The sequence below is a fragment of the Pan paniscus genome, chromosome 8, assembly GCF_029289425.2.
Source record: "Pan paniscus chromosome 8, NHGRI_mPanPan1-v2.0_pri, whole genome shotgun sequence".
In the NCBI taxonomy this organism is placed as follows: Eukaryota; Metazoa; Chordata; class Mammalia; order Primates; family Hominidae; genus Pan; species Pan paniscus.
The window spans coordinates 115,667,464-115,691,771 of record NC_073257.2 but is presented as its reverse complement, the minus strand read 5'-3'; the positions used below and the strand labels follow the sequence as shown (position 1 = coordinate 115,691,771).

The 24,308-nt window shown below is 50.8% G+C and overlaps 1 protein-coding gene across 3 annotated transcripts in view; it reads left to right on the top strand.

Moving 5' to 3' along the window:
• Positions 1–24,308, top strand: part of SH3PXD2A (SH3 and PX domains 2A) — a 261,615-nt gene that overhangs the window by 50,386 nt on the left and 186,921 nt on the right. For all 3 annotated transcript variants that reach the window (XM_034931423.4, XM_034931425.4, XM_034931424.3), the window contains exon 2: positions 4,296–4,376. In XM_034931423.4, coding sequence (XP_034787314.1) covers positions 4,296–4,376 — 81 coding nt within the window. The remainder of the gene's footprint in view (positions 1–4,295; positions 4,377–24,308) is intronic.

Sequence of the window (24,308 nt, the reverse complement as noted above, 5' to 3'; positions counted from 1 at the left end):
GAGCCACCATGCCCTGCCAGTTTTCAACATTTCTGAAGAGTAGAGGGCAAAGAACTTTTCCGAGGGGGGATGCTCTGGTCATGTGCAGAGTAGTCCTAGGCTAGGCTGGGAAGTGGGACATCTGGGTTCCTGTCCCAGCTCTGCCACCAATGGATGTGAGCACACTCCAGTGATAACCATGTTTTCATCAGTACTGGCAGCCCTGAGGGTTGTGTCCTTTGTATAGAGAAGGAGTCTGAAGGCCTGAACGGCTGGGCTGGGGTCTTGCAGCCAATAAGGAGGGTGCTGCACCCACATGTGGCTGACTCCAGAGTCTGCTGCTTCCTACCTGGCCATGCCCCTTCCTCGGCAAATCACCACCCTGGCCCCTGGGTTTCTCCTCTGCTAAAGGAGAGGTCTCCCTGGATCCTCCCAGCTGCCAGGGGCTGTGAGCCTGTGATTGATTCTCTCTGGGAGGTGAAGGGAAGCCTAATTGCTAGTGGGATGGAGGATGTGTGTTAAGCCTCAGTTAAGCCCTTCCCCTGGGCTCCGCTTGGTTGGTTCCGGAGAAAGGCTGATGTCTAATGTCCTGCAGGCGAGTGCAGCCCTCTCTCCAGGGGCGGATTGGCCTCTTGGGCCCTCCTCACATTTAGCTCCTGGGGTGGAGGTCAGAGAGACAGCACCTGGTGTGGGCTCAGCCTCTGCTCCTGCCCCAGGACCTGGGGGAAGCAGAGATGCAGGTGGGAGGGGAGATGGAGCTAGGAGTCAGCAGGGGGACCAGGGTAGGTTATAACCCCCAGGAAAATCCCACAGCATTGAGTTTGAGGGGGTCCTCGCCGTCAGTCGGTTTTGTAGCATTCCTAACCATTTGCTTCTGTCTGGGCCCCCAGTTCTGTGTCTTCTTGGTCTCAGGCTCTTGGAAGGCGCCTTTGTTCCTGCATGTTCCTCTAAGGTGCACTCCCTCAGCAAGAGCACCGCAGGCTTCTCAGACCACCCACACCTTGATTTAAAAAGATGGTGTCAACCGGTCAGATGCGGTGGTTCATGCCTATAATCCCAGCACTTTGGGAGGCTGAGGCAAGCAGATCACGAGGTGAGAAGATCAAGACCATCCTGGCTAACATGGTGAAACCCTGTCTCTACTAAAACATACAAAAAATTAGCCGGGCGTGGTGGCGGTTGCCTGCAGTCCCAGCTACTTGGGAGGCTGAGGCAGGAGAATGGCGTGAACCCGGGAGGCGGAGGTCACAATGAGCCGAGATCACGCCACTGCACTCCAACCTGGTCGACAGAGACAGACTCCGTCTCAAAAAAAAAAAAAAAAAAAAAAAAAAAAAAAAAAAAAGATGATGTCAACCAAAAATAAAATTTGAAGGCCCCCTGCAACCATCTGAATGTACTCCCTCCTCAGCCCGGGCACCCTAACATTGAACCTGAAAGACTGGTTCAGGCCATGACAGGAAGTGGGGATCAGACATGATTCATTATACTCCCGCAGCATCAATATCAATGCAGACCTAAGATCTGATAAGAAACATTTACAATCTGTTCTCTCTGAAGCCTGCTGCCTGGAGGCTTCATTTGCATGATAAAACCTTGATCTCCACAAACCCTTATCTTAATCCAGACACTCCTTTCTAATGGTAGTAACTCTTTCAACCAATTGCCAATCAGAGTATGTTTAAATCCACCTATGACCTGGAAGCCCCTCGTCCCCTACTTAGAGTTGTCTCACCCTTCCAGATGGAACCAATGTAAATCTTATATGTATTGATTGATGTATTGTATTTCCCTAAAATGTATAACGCAGGCTGTACCCCATCCACCTTGGGCACATGTCATCAGGACCTCCTGAAGCTGTGTCGCAGGTGTGTCCTTCACCTTGGCAATACACTTTCTAAACTGATTGAGACTTGTTTCAGATACTTTTTGGTAGACAATGTCATTCAGTCCTGATCAAAGTAGTTCAGTTTAGATAAATTTATGTACAGGGAGATAGTCCAGTTCAGTTAAGAGCATAGGTATTAGAACTCAGCTAGACCTGGGTTCAAATCTTTTGCTCTGTAATTTATTAGCTGTGTAACTTCAGGCAAGTTACTTAGCTTCTCTGAGCCTCACCTTCTTCTTGTACAATATGGGAATAACAGTGGTAGCTACCTCATTGGGCTGAAGATTAAATGAGCTAATGCATATACATGCTTTATGCTGTACTGGTAACTAGTTACATTTAGTTGCTTAAACATTAGGTAACATTAAGTTATCAAAATGGTTTTACAATGTATCATGTGATACCTATTTACATATGATGTAAAGCAAAGCATACCCCCATTTATTATAATAATAGCCAATAGTCTATTTTGAGCTGATGAAGATAGGGGTGGCCTTTTACCTTATGTTCTGTATCAGGGCCACATGTCATAAATGCCCCATCTCTGGGTGGCAGCACTCAGGCCTGTTTGCTTTGGCTTTATGGCCCTCTCCTTGGTTGCGTTTCAGAAAAAACTCGCCATGGCATGAGGCTGCCTCTGTGTCATAGAGATAGGAAGGGAGAAGAGACTGGATTCAGCTCATTTTCCTGTGTATCACCTGAGCAGCCAAGCACAAAGCCTCACCACGCCTGTGGCAAACCCTGTTCCAGGCACTTGGGAGGTGGGCCAGTCTGATGGCAAGGTGTCTAAATGCCACTTCTCTTTGCTAACGTTCCTCCTCATCATGGCCCGGATCCCTGGCCTCACTGGCTATTTTATTCTTACTGGTAGAGTCCCCCCAGCCCCACCCCTACAGACCTACAGGACACAGTGACTAGGCAGAGACCCCGGAGTCTGAATTTTTATGAAGCCCGCCCCCGGCCCCAGGTGATCCTAAAGGGCACCCTGGCCTGGGAACCACCATTGAGGACCTACAGCCATTGCCTCTCTCCTGAGGGAGGAAGGGGGGCAGAGGTCTCAACTGTGTCTTATCAGTGCCCTCCCTTAACTGTCCTCCTGGAGACACCCCTGCAGGTGTCCTTCCCAGGGAGAAGTTCAACAGAAAAGCCCTGAGGCTGTGGGAGGGCACCCATTCCTCTAACTCAGGCCTTTCCCAGGAGGGACAGAAATAGTGGGAAGAGCAGGCCAGATTGTGTGTACTGGGGGCTTTCTCTCCTTCTCCAAGGATTCCTAAGTCAATTCAGCCTTCCAGAGTGGCATGAGCTCTGGCAGAGCCTGATGGAGACTTGGGAACCGGGGTGACAGCCTGGCCCTGAAATGCCTTCATTGTGAGGCTCCCAAAGAGAAAAGTTTTTCCAGTCTCCCATGTGCTAACGCCTCTTCTTCAAATCCGTTTCTCATCCAGAAGACCAGTGTGTTTGTTCAACATAGCAAAGTGTTTTCTGAGCACCTGCTCTGTGCCAGGCACTGAGCAAAGACAGGGATGCTGAGATGAATCACACATCTCTGAGCACTTCTGGTCTCCTGAAAGGCATTTCAGAGTGAGTTCTGAGGATCCACAGTAGCAAAACAAGCTGGGGTTTGTTAAAAGGGTAAACATCCGAGCCCTCAAAACCCAGGTCTGCAGAATTTCAGACAGCGGGGTCCACCTGCAATTTCAGAGGGCCTCTTATAGAGTCTCATTCACTCTAAAGTTTGTGAACCAGTGGAAATTAGCTATCTAAAAAGGCCAGGCGTGGTGGCTCATGCCTGTAATCCCAGCACTTTGGAAGGCCAAGGCAGGTGGATCATCTGAGGTCAGGAGTTCGAGACCAGCCTGGCCAACATGGCGAAACCCCGTCTCTACTAAAAATACCAAAATTAGCCAGGCATGGTGGCAGGCACCTGTATTCCCAGCTACTTGGGAGGCTGAGCCAGGAGAATTGCTTGAACCAGGGAGGCAGAGGTTGCGGTAAACCGAGATCACACCACTGCACTCTAGCCTGGGCAACAGAATGAGACTCTGTCTCAAAAACAAACAAACAAAAATGTAGTGACCTCAATTTTATGTTTATTGTATGAAATATATACAAATAAAAAGAAGGAAATTAAAACCACTCATTCTGATCCTACTTTCCTAAGATAATCATTGTTGGCATTTGATGAAATATCTCTCTAGGGGTGTGTGTGTGTGTGTGTGTGTGTGTGTGTGTGTGTGTGTGTGTGTGTGTTTAGACATATATTGTAGCATCTACATGGTAGCTGATACTGTGCTAGCCCCTAGGGACAGATGAGATGAGAAAAAGAGTGGTCCTGCCATATGGAACACCTGCAGTCATGTTACATGATGCCTGGCACAGACAGCTTGAAATCCAGCCTTGCTCACCTGCTCTTACCTTTTTCCCACAGGTATACATAATCAATGTGACCTGGTCTGACTCCACCTCCCAGACCATCTACCGGAGGTACAGCAAGTTCTTTGACCTGCAGGTGAGTTGGTCAGAGCTCGGACAGTGGCCCGAGTCTCTCTGGTGGGCTGGCCTCTCTCATACCCTCGCTTATCCAGGGAGCCCCCAACAGAGCTGTCAGGGTCAGAGTCCAGGTGGGAGCAGAGGGACAGAGGAGGGAGGCTGGAAGGTGGAGCTGGGCTTGTCTCAATCTTGCATACTGCAGGCAGACACTCAGGACTTTGTTGGCCTCCTCTGATGGTCTTAACAGTCACGTTTTGTCACCCTCCCTTGCCTGCAGGGTAGGAAACTGTGGTGAAGAGGCGGGAGGATGGCGGGAGGTGCTGTGTGCCTGACCAGACGTGTGTCTATAAACATCCAGGGTGAGACAGAAGCCACTGCATCATTGCAGGCAAAGAAAAGCAAACACTCAGGGAAGACCGAAACAGAAAATAAGCAATTTTTTCAACTACAGGCACAAACTAGGCATACATACCACGGTGTCTGTCTGACCGAATGAGGCACTTGCCACCCAGTTTGTACATGTACGTGGTAGGTGTGTGTCTCTAAGACACAAAGGCATGTTCACAAGGGAATGGTAGTATGGGTCCCACAGCTACCCCTGCAGACACCCCCCTTGGTGCCAACTAAGTTAGTCAGGCCTCTTTGGGTTGCAAGTGATAGTTTTACAATTGCACTGGCTTAGACACAAAGGAGATGTGATTGGAAGGAGGGACCAGGGAAGCTTGTGCAGCCGACCACATGGTGAGAAGGGCAGTGAGGCAGAGGCTTCAGGAATGCCTGAAACCAGGATCTGCTCTCCCTCTGTCTTGTCTCTGCTTCCCTCTGGCACTGCCCTCAGCTTCTGTTACCTCACACCCTGAGGAATATGGCTGTCAGCAGCTCTAGAATTTTATATCTTTTGGCTCCCAACAGAGGGGAAATTGACTCCCAGTTCCAAGTTGAAAAATCCCAGGGACGATTTTGATTGGTCTGGCTTGGGTCAGATGCCCTCTCTGGACCAATCAGTATGGCTGGGAGTTGAGGGTCTTTTAGCACAGACATGGCCACTAGGGAGCCCACCTCTGCGGATCACAGGCAAGTACTAGAGAAGGGAGAATCAGTGTGAGTTGAGCAGCAGCCCTTTCAGGTAGAGCCAAGATGTTCTAGATTCCTCTCGGGGTTGTGAGCCTGGTTTAGGCCAATAAAAACACAAAGAGACACCCACTTCTACCCTCACAGCCAGGGTCTACTCCTTTCTTGGCAGGCCTTTGGTTGTCAGTCATCTTGGAGAGGTCATCTTGGGTACCGTCTGCTTGCCCCCAATAACTGATTCTATCTCATTGTCCTCATTGCCCTACCTATGAGACAAGCCAAGGGTGAGCTAGCTTCCTGTATTACAAATCCTTTCTTAATCCAGCAATGTGGGATTGAATATCCCATTGAATATGGGATTGAAAGCCACTCCTTACTCTCCAGCCTTCTTCCTCTTCCCTCCTCAATTCATGTCCAGTCTCCTTAATTCCAGTGTAATCTGGTGGGGTTTGCTGATACTCCATCAATGGGTGCAGTGTGCTGGACAGGAAGTGATAACTCAGTTGGGGAGAGGGAACCCTGAAAGGACTCATTGATGAGCTGGAGGGGGCCTGAAAGCCAGTGGAAACTTCCAAATCAGAACTTTTCTTCCCCCTCTTCCCTTATGGTCCCCCACCCCCTCCTGCATTGCAGAATCTCAGGAGAAAGGAATGCTGCTCCCCCACCACGACCTCCCTTGCCTGGAGGACTCATTCCCTGTGTGTGGAAAGGGGACACGCAAGCAGGGAGCAGCTAGTGCAGTGTGCTGGCCCTAGCTTGGCAATGGCCATGAGCTTGGCCAGGCTTGTCCACGTGGGTCATTGCTGACCTGTAGATGCAGTTTGGGAAGGGGTTGGAATTGTTCTTTGGAAATTAACTTATGAGCCAAGCATAGCATCTTTACGAACCCATTTTACCTGCCATGATGAATTTTAGTGGTGTTCATTTTGAAAAGCCTTGCTTATTTATCAGGTCGCTGATTTTGGTATGGCGGATCCTATAGAGGAAGAGTAAAGGGAGTTGCTAACTCCATCTCTGGTCATTGGTGCACCTCAGAACTCAAGTCCCTGAGAGATTGTGTAAGAGAGCAGCTTAGAGTTTAGGCACTGGGGGCACATTGCCTGGGACCGGTTACTGGCTGTCACCACGTAACTCCGGACAGGCTCCTTCACTTCTCTAGGCTTGCTTTTCTCATCTGTAGTGTGAAGGTTCGAATTGCCTGCCCGGTAGGGTTGTTAGGAGGAATGAATGAGTGAATCCACGTTTCTCCCAACACTTAGTTGCCTAGTGAGTTGCCTAGTGTTACCAGGTTGCAGGGATGTTGGGCTGCATGGCTGGGGGGCGTCTAGGGGCTGGAGACCCACTCACTGATGTTGCTTTGTGGCTTCCCTCACTTGGCGTCACTCTATGGTGAGCTCCCTGTGCCCAGTCCCTGCCGGCATATTCAGAGCCAGGTAGGCCTCAGGCTCCTCTCTGAAGCTGTCCTCTGGGGCAGGGTGGGAGCCCGCTGGGAGCTGGGGTGTGGCCCAGGGGCAGCTCTTAGAAATGTTTTGCTCCTTTCCTTTTTGGCTGACCCTGAGAGTCCCAGGCTCACCAGGCCCACCTCCAAGGAGCTGCTCCCCGGGTTTCACCAACTCGTGGTTCTAAGCCTCCTGGGCGCCACAGACCCCTCTGTGAATCTGATGGAAGCCCTCTCCCCAGGAAAAGAGCAGATACATACAATTTTACTTGCAGTGGCAAGTGTTCACAGACCCCCTGTGGACCCCCAGTGAAGAACTAGTCAGGTGTGATGGTGTGCCTGTAGTTCCAGCTATTCAGGAGGCTGAGGTGGGACGATCACTTGAGCCTGGCAGGTCGTGGCTGCAGTGAGCTATGATTGCACCACTGCACTCCAGCCTGGGTGACAGAGTGAGACCCTGTCTCAAAAAAACAAAAAGAACTGCTGAGCTAAACCAGTTTAGGTCGTGAAGCATACGTTCACACCCGGTACTACTTGGGCAGCATTTGGGGGTCTATTCAGATAACAACAGGAGGCCTGGACACCCCTTTGACCCCTTTGATAGACCCTTGGTTCCCCCCTGTACAAGTTGGTTCCCTGCACCCCAGCGTGGGTCTCCCCGTACTTCCCCTCCCTTATGTCTCCCTCTTCAGATGTTTTCCTTTGTTCCTGAAGGCCAGGCACCCACGAGGCGGCCTCAGGTTCCCACCTGTGTCACACAGCCCGGGAACCACGTGCAAAGCGATCCCAAGCGGTCCCTGACCCTCTCTGGTCGTGAGTTGAGGGCCATGCAGATCCAGTTTCATTCGGAACAGCACATGGACCCTCTGTTTCTCCCTCTGGGAGCACACAGGGAGATGGACACTTGCACCCTGCCCTTCACACTCTGCAGCCATGAGGCCAGGAAGCACTTGAAGGGTGCTCTGTCATCTGAACAGAAACCCCACACTCTGGTTTTTCCATTTCTCTCCACAGTAGCTTCCACTTCAGCACAGCCCTTCCCCACCCCCTCACCCCCACACTCCCTACCCCCTCCCGGATTCTAAGATCTGAAGCAGAACATTTCTCTGGTTATTATCTTCAAAGCTCCTGCCTGGACCTAACTGCCCTGCATGTGAAGCCCTGCATGTAGATCCTTGGAAATGAACAGTCTCAGGCACACACCAGCCCTGAGAACAGCAAGCAGGAGGGAGCCAAGAGCCTGAGGCTTGTCCTTGGAGAAGGTTCCTTGTCCCTTTGGGGTGACTCATGGCATTAAGGACAGGGTACTTAGAACTCTGATGGTGCATTGAGGAGCTGTTCACAGGAAATGGGGAAAGTCAGAGGGTTGGGGGAGATGGAGAGAACCTCCCCCCCGCCACCGATCACCTGGTAACTGCTCTTTCCACACTTTCTGAAGCCTTAGGACCGTGCAGAACAGAGCCATTTATCTCAGCATCCCCTTCCCATCCCACCACCCACCTTCTTCACTCACAGCTTACCTGCTACCTGTGAGGCCTTGGATTAGGGTTGCCAGATAAATATGAGATGTCCAATTAAATTTACATTTCAGATAAACAGCAAATGCTTTTTTAAGAATAAGTGTGGGCACTGGGCGTGGTGGCTTATGCCTATAATCCCAGCAACTTGAGAGGCCAAGATGGGAGGATTGCTGGAGTTCAGTAGTTCAAGACCAGCCTGGGCAATGTGGCAAGATCCCGTCTCTACAAAAAATAAAAAAAATTAGCCGAGTGTGGTGGCATGTGCCTGTAGTTCCAGCTACTCAGGAGGCTGAGGTGGGATAATTGCTTGAGGCCAGGGAGGTCCAGGCTGCAGTGAGCTGTGATTGCGCCACTGCACTCCAGCCTGGGCAACAGAGTAACACCCTATCTCAAAAAAAAAAAAAAAAAAAAGATGTTCCAAACATTGCATGGCATATACTTACACTAAAAAACGTTATTTGTCGTTTATCTGAAATTCAAATTTAATTATGCATCCTGTATTTTCACTTGTTAAATCTGGGAGCCCCAGCCTGGCTGAGTGTGAGAGGCGAGGGTGGAAGTAGAAAGATGAGAGTCCAGGCTGGCTCCGGGTAAGAGTGGATGGGCCTGTGCTGAGGCCCCCCAGGCAGCAGCTTTTGTACAGAGCAGAAGTGGCGCAGGCTGAGGAACACACTTTTGAGAAGGACAAGGTCTCTTCCTGCCAGGAGTCTACATCTCGTGAGGAAGGCAAACTTGGAAACAGGTAAGTCCACTGTAGATGAACTAAATACTAGATTGAGGTACAAGCAACATGCTATGAGATGAAGAGGAAGGAAAGAGCATTCTTGGGAGAGGGAACAAAGAAGATGCCCATATGTTCTCTCTCTCTCTTTTTTTTTTTTTTACATTTATTTATTTAGTTTTTAGAGACAGGGTCTCGCTGTGTCGCCCAGGCTGGAGTGCAGTGGTGTGATCATGGCTCACTGAAGCCTCAACCTCCCAGGTTCAAGAGATCTTCCGGCCTGAGCCACCCAAGTAGCTGGGATCACAGATGCATGCCACCATGACTAGCTAATTTTTTATTTTTTATTTTTTGTAGAGACAGGGTCCCACTGTGTTGCCCAGGCTGGTCTCAAACTCCTGGGCTCAAGTGATCCTTCCGCCTTGGTCTTCCAAAGTGTTGGGATTACAGGCATGAGCCACCACACCCGGCCCCCATATGGTCTTAATTAGTGACAGCAGCCTAGGGTGACATAGCCAAACACCCACACTCTAGTTTGGGGGGATTTGGTTGTTTTTTGAGAATCCTTATCAGGGTAAAATATGTCTCTGGTTTCCTTCCTTCCTTCCTTCCTTCCTTCCTTCCTTCCTTCCTTCCTTCTTTCCTTCTTTCCTCCCTCCCTCTCTCCCTCTCTCCCTCCTTTCCTTCTTTCCTTCCTCCCATCCTTCCAATATTAAGTGTCTGCCTTGTACATCCAGGCGGTGTGCCAGCTCTGGGACACATTGATGATCCAAAGCAGATCTGGTTCCTGCCTTTATGGGTCTCACAGCTTAGTGAGGGAAGACAGATTTTAGTTAAAAAACAAAGACAAACAATATTGTTTTACACCATTCCAGATGTAACAAAGGAAGGTGCCATAGACATATTATAAGGGAAACCTTATACTCTGGGATCAGGGCAGGCTTCCTGAAGAAGTAAGTTTTATCTGACATATCAGTGAGTTATTTTATCTTATTTTACTTTTGAGATGAGAGACTCTTTTATGCTTCTAATGAAAGCCAAAGACTCTCTCCCCAGACAGGTGCATGAATGTGCACCTGTAATTCTAGTAACCTTTTTGGTTATTCATACCCTGCCTGAAATCCATCCATGAGCACCAGGATAACACCCTCTGCTCTTCTCCAGACCTTCTTCTCTCCCCATATCTCCTGCCATGAGCCTTCAGACCCAGATTCACATGCAGGGGCTGCCCACTCAGAACCCCCAGGTACGGAGGCTTTAAAGCTGTACTGTCCAACGTGGTGGCCACTAGCCACATGTGGCTATTTAAATTAAAGTTAATTAAAAATTTTTGAAATTAAATTTTAAAAATTAAATGAAATAAAAGTAAATGTTTAGTTCCTTGGTTGCACTTGCTAGATCACAAGTACTCAGTGGCGGCCGTGGCTAGTGGTTGTGTATTGGGCAGATATGGAACATTTCTATTATCACAGAAAATTCTATTAGACTGGTAGCTTAGACAACTTTGAACACACAATAGGCTTGAGCTGGCTTTCTGGCCACCCTACAGTGATCTGTCACCTCCCAGCCCCTTCCTGAGTTGCCCCCTGAAATCTTCTAGGGCCCTGGCAAGAAGAGGGAGATTATTCTCCTGCACAGTTTGCCCATCCTTAGGGCATTTCAGCTCAGTGGCTATTCCAAACACTTCTTCAGGAAACCAGGTCAGGTTCCCGAGAGGGCTTCTAAGAGCCTTTCAGATGTCAAGTTAAGAACAGGGAAGAGGTGAGGCTCTTAGTCTCCAAGTGGAAATTGGTTTCTTCTAAAAATAACTCACCACTCAGCCCTATCTGACCAGGAAAAGGACCTGTCCCAGGGGAAGCTGACCAGGACAGGGCCTAACGTCGAGGCCCATTTTGTGATTAAGGGCCTGGGTTGCTTGGAGGTGCAGTTGAGGTGGGAGGAGGGGCGGCAGATGCCCTTTTCAGTTGCTTTCTCACCGGTGGCTGGACGACGTTTCCAGCCTTTGTCTATTTCCTTGCACAGCTCCTTCCTGGTCCCACTGAGGAGGGGCCGGAAGACTCTCTGAAGCCCTGGCTCCATGGATGGTTGTTTCACAACCTGACCTACAAAGCGCTGGGCTACAGTAATTGCTCTGCAAACACCGACTCCACCATGCTGCTAGTGCTTTAGTCTGAACTCTGGCCAGCGAGTGCACAGGGTCAATATTTGATCAGAACTGGGAGAGGCCCTTTATTTTCCCCTGCACCGCTTGGAAGATAGAGTTAAGAGGGTTGTTCAGGTTTGCTCATTGACTCTGAAGGACTTAACCTATTTTGACAAGCTTTTCTCTCTATTCCTTATTCATCTCTCCAGACTCTCCACCCATGCACCCCACCCTGGGGTCACACTCACTTTCCAGCTCCCCAACAGCCCACCTCATGATGGATGGAAAAATTATAATTCCTGAATCACTAACAACCAGCCTTGGAATGAATGTGTATATGGGTGTGGGTGTGTACTGATGTCACTTACGGAGCTTTATGGGATCATTGCATTTTTAGAGTTAGAGGAGTTCTTATTCCAAGTGCCTCACTTTGCAGGTAACAAACTGTGTTAATTTTTCTACTCATTAAATTTATATAAGCTTTCATTTGGTTTAATATCCAAAGCAGGCCTCAGCTGAGATCAACCTGGGGTGATCCCAGTGTGTGCCAAGAACCAACCTGAAAGCAGAAAAGAGGAGGAAATGTCTCTTCCACAGTCACTCTGCCTTTTAATCATTGAGGGAATTTGTTCGAGATTACTGACCCTAGACTAAAGCCATGAGGCCACAGCCTGGGGAGGTAACCTGCTAAGTTCTAAGAATGATCTTGTACCAAGGATTGCAGAGAGCTCCAGCACACCTGGTGTGGCAGTGCCAGCTCCAGAATGTGCTGAGCATGGGTCATTGTGAATGCTCACATGCCCTAGACAGAGGAGAACATCAGCCTTGACTGAGGTCATTCACTGGTCCCAGGCAGGCACAGACAACCTCATGTTGTTTGCAATGGCAAAAATGGGAAACAGCCTAAAAGACCATCCATACAGAGTTGCTAAGTCAACTGTGATATTCTCACAGCACTTAGTACAGCAATCAAAGCAAATGAGACTGATCCATGGGTGGATCTCCAAGAAACATTCTGAACAAACAATGCAAGTTTCAAAACAGTACTTATAGTATGATAATAATTATATTAAAAAAACCCAACAAGATTTATATTTTGCAGGTACATATCCAGCATATGAATGTAAATGTTTTTTAATCTAGAAGGCTGTACTCCAGATTGGTATCCGACTCATCTCTAGATGGGGGTTAGGGATATCAGTAGGAGGAAGGGCTTGATAAAGGGGGAACCTTATCTTAATGTTTTACTCTTTTAGAAAAGGAGAATGCATTCATATATTATTTGCAACATTAATATTGAATAGTTAAAGAGTCACCTATGGGGGGAGCTAGGGTTGGTGGGAAGTCAAAAATAAAATATGTCTTTCCTGGTCATTATGGTATAATGGGACAGAAAGCACAGGTGAAAAAAGTAAACATAAGAACATGTCTAACAAGGAGGACATGAAACTCATTATAAAAATCACATTACCTCATATTTCCTGGACCATCATTCTAGATCATTCCTGTGGAATGTAAACTGGTTAGATCCCATTACAACCAACCCCAGGGACCTGTCCAAATTATCTTGTCCAACTGGAATCTTGTATTCAGATATTACTCAAAATCTGCAAACTACATATTGAGGCAGGAAGCAGTTGGGTGGGGGTTCTTGTGTCATGACGAAACTGTACTCAGAGTTGTGTGTTGCTGGGGCACAGTGGCTAAGGGCATGCGCTCCAGGGCCAGGGCGCTTGGGTTTCAAGACCAGCCCCAGCACTTACTGTCTAAGCTTTGATGAGTGATTTAACCTCTCTGTGCTTGATTTCTCATCTGTATAATGGGTGTATAGTAATAACTGCCTCACTGGGTAACAGGAAAAATAAAATGACACAGTCCATATAAAGAAAGCCCTTAGGATAGGACTGGCACAGAGACGCCAGACAGGTAAGCTGAAATGTCACCAATTAGGCCCTCAGAAGCTTAAAACTCCAAAAAGCCAGAGAGCCCCACTCCATCTAGAGACAGAAGTTTCTTCCTGTGCCCCGTTAATGTAGACATCACTTTCACCAAATAGCTCGGCCTGCCTCCAGGGGAGAGAGGCAGAAGGCAGTGTTAAAGGTTTTCTAGATAAATGCTTTTCACCTTCAAAGTTTAACTACAAACCCATTTCCCTTCCAACAATGCTGTTAGGAAAACATTGTTTTTTAAAAAGTAATTATTAGTTGACAGCTTTTCCTTGCTCCTGGAAAGAGGCATCTTTGATTCCTGATTCCAGGGGAGCCTTGTGGGGCTTCCATCGGCTCTTGGGGATTCCCTGGCTGGCTCCGCTCCACCTGGGAGCTGGCTGGGCTCCAGCGCCCCTTTCAACTTGTGCCTGTGGCCTGAGTATGAACTCCAGCTTCCTCCTGCCTCTCCTGAGTTCCCCTTTGGCAGATCCTGTTAGCAGGTGAGGGAGTTGTGGAATATTGGGAGAGGAAGACCAGGGTGAACTGGCACCTCTGGGCAGGCTCAGGATGGGAAAGCCAGTTACCATTGAGTTTGAATCCTGGGGTTACCTGGGTCCGGCTGGAGGGTGTTGGGAAGAGTTTGGGTTGATCTTTTTTCCCCTTTAAGCAGATGGAGTTTGCAACTTCTCGTGCAGTTTCCCAACCTTGTGGGTTTAGTAAGACCCTTGTGCTTGTGGGGGCCTCTCAGGTCCACAGCAACTCGGGACCTGGTTCCAAACAGATGGAGAGAGGTACGGAAGGAAGGTGGTGGCAGCGGGGATAGAGCATCTAGGAGAGGTCTCTGCACATCTATGCATAAAGGGAAATAAGACCCAGAGGGCTGAGCTCAGGCCCTGAGAACCACCGCCTCGGGGCCTGCCCTCAGGAGAACTTTCCACCCAGCCAGAGCCTGTGGACATCAAGAGAGCTGGGGAACTTGTGTGACACTGAAGCCGCTGGGAGTTGTCAGATATGCACCGTGCTGTGGGTGTGCGTGGGAAATCACACCTTTCCTATACAGTTGAGGACTCGCTCTGTGAGCCTCATTTTGGATGGTTGTGTGCATTTGATCCAGGCCCAGGGTATTCACGGTGTTCACAGGGTGTTTGGCCAAATCCTATTCCTAATGGACTCAAGGCCCTGTCAGATCAGACCCTCATTTGTGCAGTAGAAAATCAAAAGCCATCTCCACCCTTTGCTGCACCCCCAGCCTCTCCATGGGGTCATTGTGGGATTTTCATACAGCGGGGGAAGCTCTTTTGTAAACTGGGGAAAATTGTAAGAAGCTGGAATGTCCTCTGGGTGTCAATCCTTGGCACTGTTCATTGGCTGTAAATTTCTGGGTGACGTCTTGTGAGTGTGAGTGCTAGGAGCCTTGGGGGCATCACTGCTCCCCCAGTGACTGTCCAGCAGGGCTGAGAATGTCCCTTTCAGGGAGAGAAATCAGCTGTGTGCAAATAGCACAATATGGGAGGTACATGTTTGTCAACTGATGTTAACGATGTCCGCTGGGAAATCAGTGGTGGAATTATAAGTTTTCCAACCAGGAAGCCCTTAGAGATATCTAGCAGGATGACAAGTATCTGGCACTCATGTTGCTATCTCCCACTCATGCCTACAGCAGACATCACTAATTGATCATGGCATTCTCCTGTCCTGTACCCATGGCAAGCATTGTTAGTTGATTACAAGCTCAGACATGGTCTCAGAGTCTTTCTAAAAAACAAAACCGAGTATCTTTAGGAAGTCACTACCTATCAGCTGGCAATGGCACCTTGAGATGAAACTAACTGGCCGCCATCTGATCTTGCCCATTTCCCTTATTTGACAGACAAGGAAATGAGGTCCCAAGCAGGGAGTGATTTGTCCAAGATCACAGCAAGTGACAGCAGGACTAGAACTCTGGTACTCTCGCTTCTAGCTCACTCCAATCTGAGTTCCTAGCCTTCCACTCAGAAGTCCTCTTTCTGGGCCTGGCGCGGTGGCTCACGCCTGTAATCCCAGCACTTTGGGAGGCCGAGGCGGGCGGATCACGAGGTCAGGAGATCGAGACCATCCTGGCTAACACGTGAAACCCCGCCTCTACTAAAAATACAAAAAAATTAGCCAGGGGTGATGGCGGGCGCCTGTATTCCCAGCTACTCGGGAGGCTGAGGCAGGAGAATGGTGTGAACTCGGGAGGCGGAGCTTGCAGTGAGCCGAGATCGCACCACTGCTCTCCAGCCTGGGCGACACAGCGAGACTCCATCTCAAAAAAAAAAAAAAAAAAGAAAGTCCTCTTTCTGTTTTTGGCTGATGAGGGCAGGAAGCTTCTGTTGCCTCACTGAGAGTGTGCCTGGAGGGAGGGGTGGGGAACCATTCACTCTGCCTAGAGAGAAGCTGCCTTTGCAAAGAGCTGAAGACTTCTCTCTGGATCCCAGAAAGGTCGCTGGTGGCTCCCTCCCAGGCTCAGCTGCTTCCTGGAGCTCAGCCCACATCTCCTGCACACCGTCACCTGCCTCTCTCATTGTTGAATAATAAACCCCAGCTTTGCCAGGGGCAGTGTCAGAGTCGGCTCACACCACCTGCATGACTGTTCAGAGCTGCACACCAGTGTCATGTCAGGGTGTGTTTGGGTGTCACGTCAGGGAGGCGTTGGAATGCAGTTGCTGCCTCTGCCACCTCCTTCCTCCTCTGCTCCTAGGCCCAAAGGTCCGACTTAGAAAATTCAGCTCTGCCCCTACTGGGCCCTCATCTTACCCCTCTTTGGATAACCAACAGGAAAGTTGTCTGGAAAGTGTGTTGGGTGACAGTGCCCCCCTCCAAACTGGAGAATGAAGGGAAGGGGGATCTTTGGTGGTGGCCAGGTGAGTGTTGTGTGTGCGTGTGTGTGTGTGTGTGTACGTATACACACCCTGTGAAGCTTCAGGTGTGACCAGGTCACTCTCTTCCTGCTGGAGGGGATTTCAAGTGCCTCCTGGCACCTCTGGAGGAGCACTAGCTACGTGCCTGACTCCATGCATGGTGCTGGGGACCCTAAGGGGAAAATCCAGAGTCATCCTGGGTGAAAGAGCCCTCAGCTGGCAGAGCATGAGGGTGGAATGCACAGAACGGGTGTTGCCGCACTAAGTGGGCAGCCCGGGATGTAGACCACCGCATCATGCCTGCATGCTGTGGGCATTCCCTTCGGCTTGTGGGGGCAGCTTCGATCTGGGGCCTGAAGGTCTTGACATCCTGGTCCTTCTACCCCCCCCATCCTCCCCCACTGACGATGGCAGCAGCTGGTTTTGTTTTTGACTCTTTTGGAATGAGGCATGTAGGGCAGTCTGGTAAGCTATGGGAGCCTGAGCTGTGGGCTTTTCTGAGGGAAGATAGAGTTATTCGTCCCTCTGGGAGGCAATCTGCCACTAGTGTGGTGACCGGGAGATGTGAGCTGCATTGATTCCCTCATCAGCAGCCCCCGCCCCAGGCTGGACCTCAGCTTCCTGATGATTTCAGGTGCTGCCATCCCTGTGTCTCAGGGACACTAGTTTATTTTATTTTATTTTTTGAGGCAGAGTCTTGCTCTGACGCCCAGGCTGGAGTGCAGTGGTGTGATCTCAGCTCACTGCAAGCTCCGCCTCCCGGGTTCAAGCGATTCTCCTGCCTCAGCCTCCCGAGTAGCTGGGATTAGAGTAGCTGGGATTACAGGTGCCTGCCACCATGCCCAGATAATTTTTGTATTTTTAGTAGAGACGGGGTTTCTCCATGTTGGCCAGGCTGGTCTCGAGCTCCTGACCTCAAGTGATCCGCCCGTCTTGGCCTCCCAAAGTGCTGGGATTACAGGCGTGAGCCACCGCACCCGGCCTCAGGGACACTAGTTTAGATTGGAACATTGTGGGAGTAGTTGGGATATTGGAGCTTTTTCCTTTATACCCTCAATTTAGCTGAAGCCAAGGAAAAAAGATTTTAGATCTCCCAGAGACCTCCACAGATGGATGACATCAGGCTCTCCAAAGGACTTGTGGGAGTCCTGGTGCCAAATTCAGGACTTTCCAAGTAGGGCAGCATCTCCCAGAGATGGAAGGTTCAGGCTGTGTTATCAGCCAGACTTATTTGGGTTTGCGCCTTGGCCTGCCCCTTTACCAGCTGTGTGAACCTGAGTTACCCTCCAGGAGTCTCCACCTTCCCATCTGCAAAATGGCTGTACTCGCAGAGCCTGTCCCATAGAGCTGTTGTGGGATGTGAAGATGAGCCTCAGGAAAGCCTTGCCATCATGCCTGGAGCAGCAGTGAAGCATTATTATTATGAGATTGTTGGTGCTGCCTCTGGCATCCCTGGAGAGGGGAAGGGGCTCTGATCCTCCCTGTGAACACAATGCATGCCCAGCCTGGATTAGGGGAACATTTTTCCCAGCCACAGAAGGGTCTTGGGTACCTCCAAGCTGCAGTAAATCAATGCTTTGGGGCTGGTGAGGAGACAGACCCCAAAGCCACCAGGGTTTGGCTCTATCTGCTAATTATGGAGCCTTGGATCTGGTGCTCAGTAAACGAAGTGGCCGGTTCATCCACCCTGGCAGTCTTGTGCTCAGTGCTGGCTGGGGGGCTCGGGAAGAGCCCAGGAATGTGGTCCATTTAGATATACCTTGTTCAGAAAGATTTTGTTTGTTTGTTTGTTTTTTGCCAAACAGGAAGCATGAGGCTGGTGTTTGGGCTGGAGCTAAGATGCTGGCAGAGGGTCTTTGGGTGGTGACAAGCCGGGGCCATTCTTCCTGCTGAGACAGTCCCAGCTGCACCTCCCGAGGGCAGCCCTGGCGGAGGCCAGCCTGCCTTGCTCCCCAGGGAGACAGGCTCGTTTTTTTTCTGGGTTTCCCAGGGCTTCACTGCTCATCTTGGAACCTTTGAGGAGGAATCCCCAGTGGGAGGGTGGAGGGAAACCCCTCTGTGTGTGCCTGCCCCCACTCCATCCAGCAGTGCAACAGGGTGGGGACCAAGACAGAAGAGACTGGGCCAGGCAGTCTGGCAAAGTGCCAATGTTTTAAGAAAACTGTGTAGGAGGACTCCAAAATGGGAGACTCTATCCATTGCTTTATATATATATTTGGTGCATATTGAGAAAAGTCTGCTGCTGCCTGAGTCTGGCAGTTGGGACAGTTTGGAATACCTGGGTTTCTTGGCTGTGTAGTCAAGAACCAGGGTGCGGGCTGGAGCCATGGGCCTGTGCCCTGGATGGGTGACAGAATCACCTGTGATCTGGGCTCACCTGCGAGCCAGATTAAAAATGCATCCAGATTCCTGTTCCCCAGCAGCCTCCTGAATCTGACTGTCTAGGGCTGGTTCCCTGTGTCTGGAGTTCAGACAGGCTTGATAAGTGAATTGGTTGCAAAGCTGGACAGAACTGTGGAGTGTTGGGATAAGGAGACCCTAGGGCCTGAGGAACTCCCTGTCACAGCTGCTGGTGATGCCTGCAGGTGACCTCAGTCCCAGCGGCCAAGGGCTTCTCTCACCTCTGCACTTTCTCCTCAGCTCAGGAAGGGCAAGAAGGAAGGAAAGAGCCTAGGGACAAACCTGACTTGCTCCTCTTGAGGCAGGGGAGGTTGGGGAGCAGTGGTCACCCCTCAGGCTGGGGAGACTCTCCGTAGGAACCAGTGTTGGCACATGCTTTGTGTCAGGCCCTGTCCCATGTCCTTTCCATGATCACCCCTGAACTGCTTACAGCCCACCCTGGGATGTAGGCACCACCACTCTCCCTCATTTTTCAAAATTTATTTTTATTTTATATTTATTTTTTAAGAGGTCTCACTGTGTCACAAGGCTGGCGTGCAGTGGTACAATCATAGCTCATTGCAGCCTCACCCCTGGGTTCAAGCAATCCTCTCAGCTCAGCTTCCTGAGTAGCTGGGAGTACAAGTGTGCACCACTGTGCTGGACTAATTTTTAAATTTTTTGTAGAGATGGGGGGTCTCGCTATGTTGCCTGGACTGGTCTTGAACTCTTGGCCTTAAGTGATCCTCCTCCATTAGCCTCCTTAGTAGCTGGGATTAAAGGTGCAAGCCACAGCCCCCCAACATTCCCCCTTTTTTTAAAAAAAAGAGATGAGGGTACTCAGGTCACATAGGATGTCAAGGTCTCACCACAGGTAGGTGGAGGAGCCAGGATTCAGACTGGGCAGTCTGGTGCTGGAATCCATGCGCTAAGCCGTTCCTCTCTGCTGCCACTTTGATGTGCTGCAGAGCCAGCCTGGGAGGCCCCACACCTCAAAGAGGAGAGGAGTCCTTTCCCTTCCTTGCCAAGAAGGCTTCAGCTACAGAGCAGAAGGGGCAGGTGGGGGCTGGGCATAGAGAGAAATGGTCAGTTTCTGTATGTTCGTTTCCTCGCTCTGCTCAGGAGTCTTGGATTCTCCCTGTGGTGTTCTCTCTCTGTCTCTCTTTCCTCAGTTTCTCTATTTCTCTCTCCGTGTCTGTCTGAGGTCTCTGAGCCCATCTCTGTCTGTGGCTCTGTTTGTTCCTGTGACCTTTCCCTGAGCCTCCGTCTACACTCTTATGTCAGCCTCCCCGGAGGCTTTTTCTCTCGCCCTGATTCTGTCTTTGCCAGTCTCATCCGCATGTCTCATCCCAGGATGCGGCCGCATCCCAAGCAGAAGTCTGGGAGAAGGGCAGGTGGAAGCCTGCTCTGGTCTGCACGGGAGTCTCCGGCTGGGATTAGTGAAGGCAGAAGCCCTTGCAGGGGAGGAAACCTGCTTCCCCTCCTCAGGAGACTGTGGGGAAGGGGAGGCAGCTTTCCCGAGAGTGGCTCATGTACACACGCGCCTTTTGGAATCAGGCGGCAGTCTTGGCACCTGATGGGGAGGCTGTCCTGCCTCCTGTGGGCAGCTGTGATGGCCAGCCATTGCTCTGTCCCCCTCCCAGAAGAGCGGTGACTGCTTCCTCCCTTCCCTGGGCCATGCTGTGCCCGGGGGCCCTATGAGTACAAGGGGCTGGCAGTGGCCTCAGCCCTCACTCAGGCTACCCCCGGAGAGTGGGGTTCAGAGTCCCTGTGGGTGGGGTTAGGGGCACGGAGGGCAGGAGTCTTGGGCCAGCTCTTCCCCTTATCTGACTGGACAGAGGGTCCCCGGGTCTCATCTGTCTGTTCCATTGCCTAATCCCTGCCCACCCCCATGCTAGCTGTTCCTCTAAGGCCACACCTGCCCCATTGCTGTTCCTGCTAGAAATAGCTGAGCAGTGGGCAGGTGCCCAGGAAAGGGAGTGGCTCTTGTAGGGACAGGCTGGCCCCCAAGCTGTCAGCGATCCAGGTCAGGTAGGTGTCAGGAACAGGCTTGGGGCAGGGCTTTGCTGGCCCTTGAATATCTTCTATCAGTGAACAGCCGTTTTCTCTGGTCCAAGCCTTTGCCATCAACTGGAAGGAAGGGTTGGGGGTGAGCACCTGATCACATTTGTTGAGCACCTGCTAAGGGCAAGTGTTGGTGTTCAGAGTGGGGCTGAGGGGCTGGAGACAGATGCAACCCAAGCTGACCTGCAGACTGGTTACCCGTCTAAGCAGACACGCCTAGTAGGCTGCCGCTCCCAGGTGTCTCTGCGTGTAAGCCACACGTGTGCCTCCACCTCAGTGTGTTCCAAACCCAGCTGCCATCTGGACCCCTCCCCACATCCTCCCCACTCCCTTCTTCTCCTTTTCCCCCTTCTCCCCTTCCTTCCTCCTTCTTACTTCTCCTCCTCCTCCCCTTTCTTTTCCTCTTCTTCCTCCTCCACCCCAGCAGACCCATCCTCCTGCCTCCTCACTGCACCCCCCGAGTTTTTACTGGGACTGTCCTGCCCTCCAGCCAGCCGCTGCCAGTGCTTCTCTGTGCTGCAGCTTCTCTCCAGTGTTTATTTTTAATTAGGAATGTTTTCAATCCTATAGAAAATGATATCACAGGCATGAGAGGACCGACTGCCCAGATTTAACACATGTGAATATTTTGCCACATTTGCTTCAGATATGTCTTTTTTAAATAAATAAAATGGTGCAGATAGAAGAGGTGTCTGGTCAATGCTACATTCCCTTCCTCCTGCCTTGGGTCTGTGTGTAGGAGTGGAACTGGAGGTGGAGAAGGGCTGGGGTTCAGGAAGGCTGGGAAGGCGCTCCAGGCACGGGCATCCACATGGGCAAGGTGTGGGACAGGACCGCCTTGGGCATGCACAGAGGCTTGGGCGACCCCTGCTTCTGTGACCTCTTGGGGTCTGGAGTCCAGGGAGGGCGGGACCTGGAAAAGGGCAGGCCTGCACACAGGTGCCCCAGCAACCCCCGAGCAGCCAGCGTCTTCTCTCCCTGCACTTCCTCCTCCTCCTGCACCTCATTCCAGGTGGGCAGCTCCCCTGTTTGAAAGGAGCCCATCACCTGGGTCAGCAGCTGGGCTGCCACCTGGAGAAGTAGCCTGCAGCTGGGCACCAGGGTGGGCTTGGAAGACAGCAAGCTTTGCGGGGGGACTTTTCCTGTTGCATTCCCAGGTCCCTGGCAGGAGGCAGTTTTTCCCCCAAGGAGAGCCTCATTAGAAGGGCTGGCAGCAGAGCCTGGGAAGCACAGGCTGCCCCGGGCGGCTCGCCTCACTGCGGGGGCTGCTTTACAAGGCTTCCCTGGCAACACTGCCCGAGGTTTATTTTTAGCTCTAGGGATTCCTCTCTTTTTCCATCTGGGCTCCACCTTGTTCTCCCCTTTTCCCACTGTGAAGGAACACTGGGAAGTCCTTGGCTTAAGGAGATTCCAAAAAGAAGTTATAGGAGACGTCTATGGGCAAAATAAATGCGTGACCTCAGTGACCAGGGAGGAAGCCATCCAAGCAGCAGATGCCAGCTTTGACACCTTCAGACCTGTACGGGGCACACCTGTGCCTGGGTCAGCTGCCATGTGCATCTAAGATGCCAAAAGGGATTCAAACCCGGTTGGGACCACCCCATACCTGGCCAGTCATGTCCCATATCCAGCCCAATAGCAAGTCAGCTCGTCCTCAGCTCATCTTCTCAGACATCCCCCCAGAGACAGCCCAGATCTGCCCTCTTCCTCTGCATCGACTCTGCCCCCACCGTGGTCCAGCCCCGCATCAACCTGTCACCTGGGCAACTGAGACAGCCTCCTCAGGGGTCTCCACATTCTCACGGTCACCTCCTCCATAATCCAGTCTTCCCACGAATCAGCCCTCCTAAAACATAAACCCTATCCTAGCAGACCATGGCCTTGAACCTTTCTGAAGACTCCCTTTCTTTTTGGAATGAACTCCAAACTCCTTGCCTGCCCCCAGGCCCTGGGTGATGGCCCTGCCTGCCCTTCCAGACCCATCTCTGTCACCCTCCTGTCACTTGTTCTCAGCACCCCAGCTCGCTCGCTTCACCTGCTCCTTGGGCACCAAGCGCAGTGCTGCCACCAGGCCTTTGTCCTTGCTGTTCCCTCTGCCTGCAGTCCCTTCCCTCAGGTCCCCAAGGAGCTGACTCCTGGGCACTCAGCCTCAGCTCACATGGCACCTCTCATAGAATCAGAGAGCCCCCCCTAGCCATGCATTCATTTCATGTACTCTTGGTCACTTTGTCACATTCTACTGTCTTCAAAACACTTATTACAACCTGTTATTATTATTATTATTATTTTTTTTTTTTTTTGGAGAGATGGAGTCTCCCAGTGTTGCCCAGGCTGAACTCCTGGGCTCAAGCCATCCTCCCACCTCAGCCTCCCAAAGTCTGGGATTACAGGGATGAGCCACCATGCCCAGCCCATTGTCTTCTTAACTGTTGTTTACTATGTCATTCCCCACCTCCCTCCCCTTCTCCCCAGAATGTGAGCTTTCAGAGAGCAGGATCTTGCCTGCTCCATAGCTTCTGTTTTCCCGATGCCTAGAACAGTACCTGCCATATAGTGTGTGCTTGGGAAATCATTGTTGAATGAATAAATGAATGCATAGTGAGCTGCCGCTGGTTATGAAGGAATGGGAGAGAGAGGCCTGCTGTCCTCCTCCTCCGCTTTAAAGGCAAGTTTTATTTAGCTCCCATTCCTCCTCTTGTGTGCCCATCTTTGCCTGTGGGCTAGATTTACTATTGGGATCCACTTGTTAAGGATTAGATGAAATCTTTATGGCAGAGAACAATGAGGGCTTCTCAAATTTTCATGTGCACATGAACTACTTAGCAATCTTGCTAAAAGATTCTGATTCAGCAGGTCCGCCTGGGGTTTGAGATTGTGCTTTTCCATCAAGCTCTGAGATGATGTCAGTGCCACAGTCTGCCTTGAGTAGCACCGGCATGGAACATTGGGAGGATATGTTTGAAGTCCCTCTTCTCCATTCCTCTCTTATTCTTCTTTCGGTCCCAGTGTGATCTTTCCCTTGTTAGGTCATAGCCCTTCGTGACCGGGTGGGGATCTGATCTGGTGAACTTGGGCTTTGTGAGGAGCCCTGTTGCAGCACTTCCCAGAGGCTGCCCAGGAATGGCGTGGGCTGCTTCAGAGAGGCGGTGGGTTCCCATCGTTGGTTCCTCTGAGCTTGAGGGTCATGTGTCGGGCATGCTGATGTCCCTGTGGCAAGGAGGAGACTCCTCCCTACAATTCAGCTTTGTGTCTCTGTGTGCTTTCTACAAGCTTGTGAAACCAGGATCTTGAGGTGTGGCTCATTCACCTAGAGTGACTTTCAGAGGCCATCTGGCAAGTCCTCCACCCTTCTCAGTCCTTCTGGGGGAAAGCATGGCATTCTAACCACTGTGCATGTGGGTTTGATAGATACGGCTGTGGGAGAGGAGTGATGGTTTAGTTCCAGCAATAGTTGAGTCATGTAGGGAATGTAATGCCTGACTTGATTGGATCTAAGGATAGAACCGCAGGAGGAATCTACATTTTCTATTGCCTTCCCTCTTTTAGTTTGTTTCAATAGACCTTGATTGAGCTCCTCTGTATGAGTCAGGGCAGGCTAACTGCTGTATAACAAACTCAGTGACTCAACATAATATTTATTTTCTGCACAGGTCCCAGACCTAAACAAGTCACTAGAGGGCTCTGCTCCAGGCAGTCATTCAGAAACTCAGACTCCCCCCGCTGGTGACCCCATCCTGCGTGGAGTTTTACATCTAGCCAGCAGGCAAAGGAAGAGAGAATATGAAGGACTGCAGGGAGATTCTGT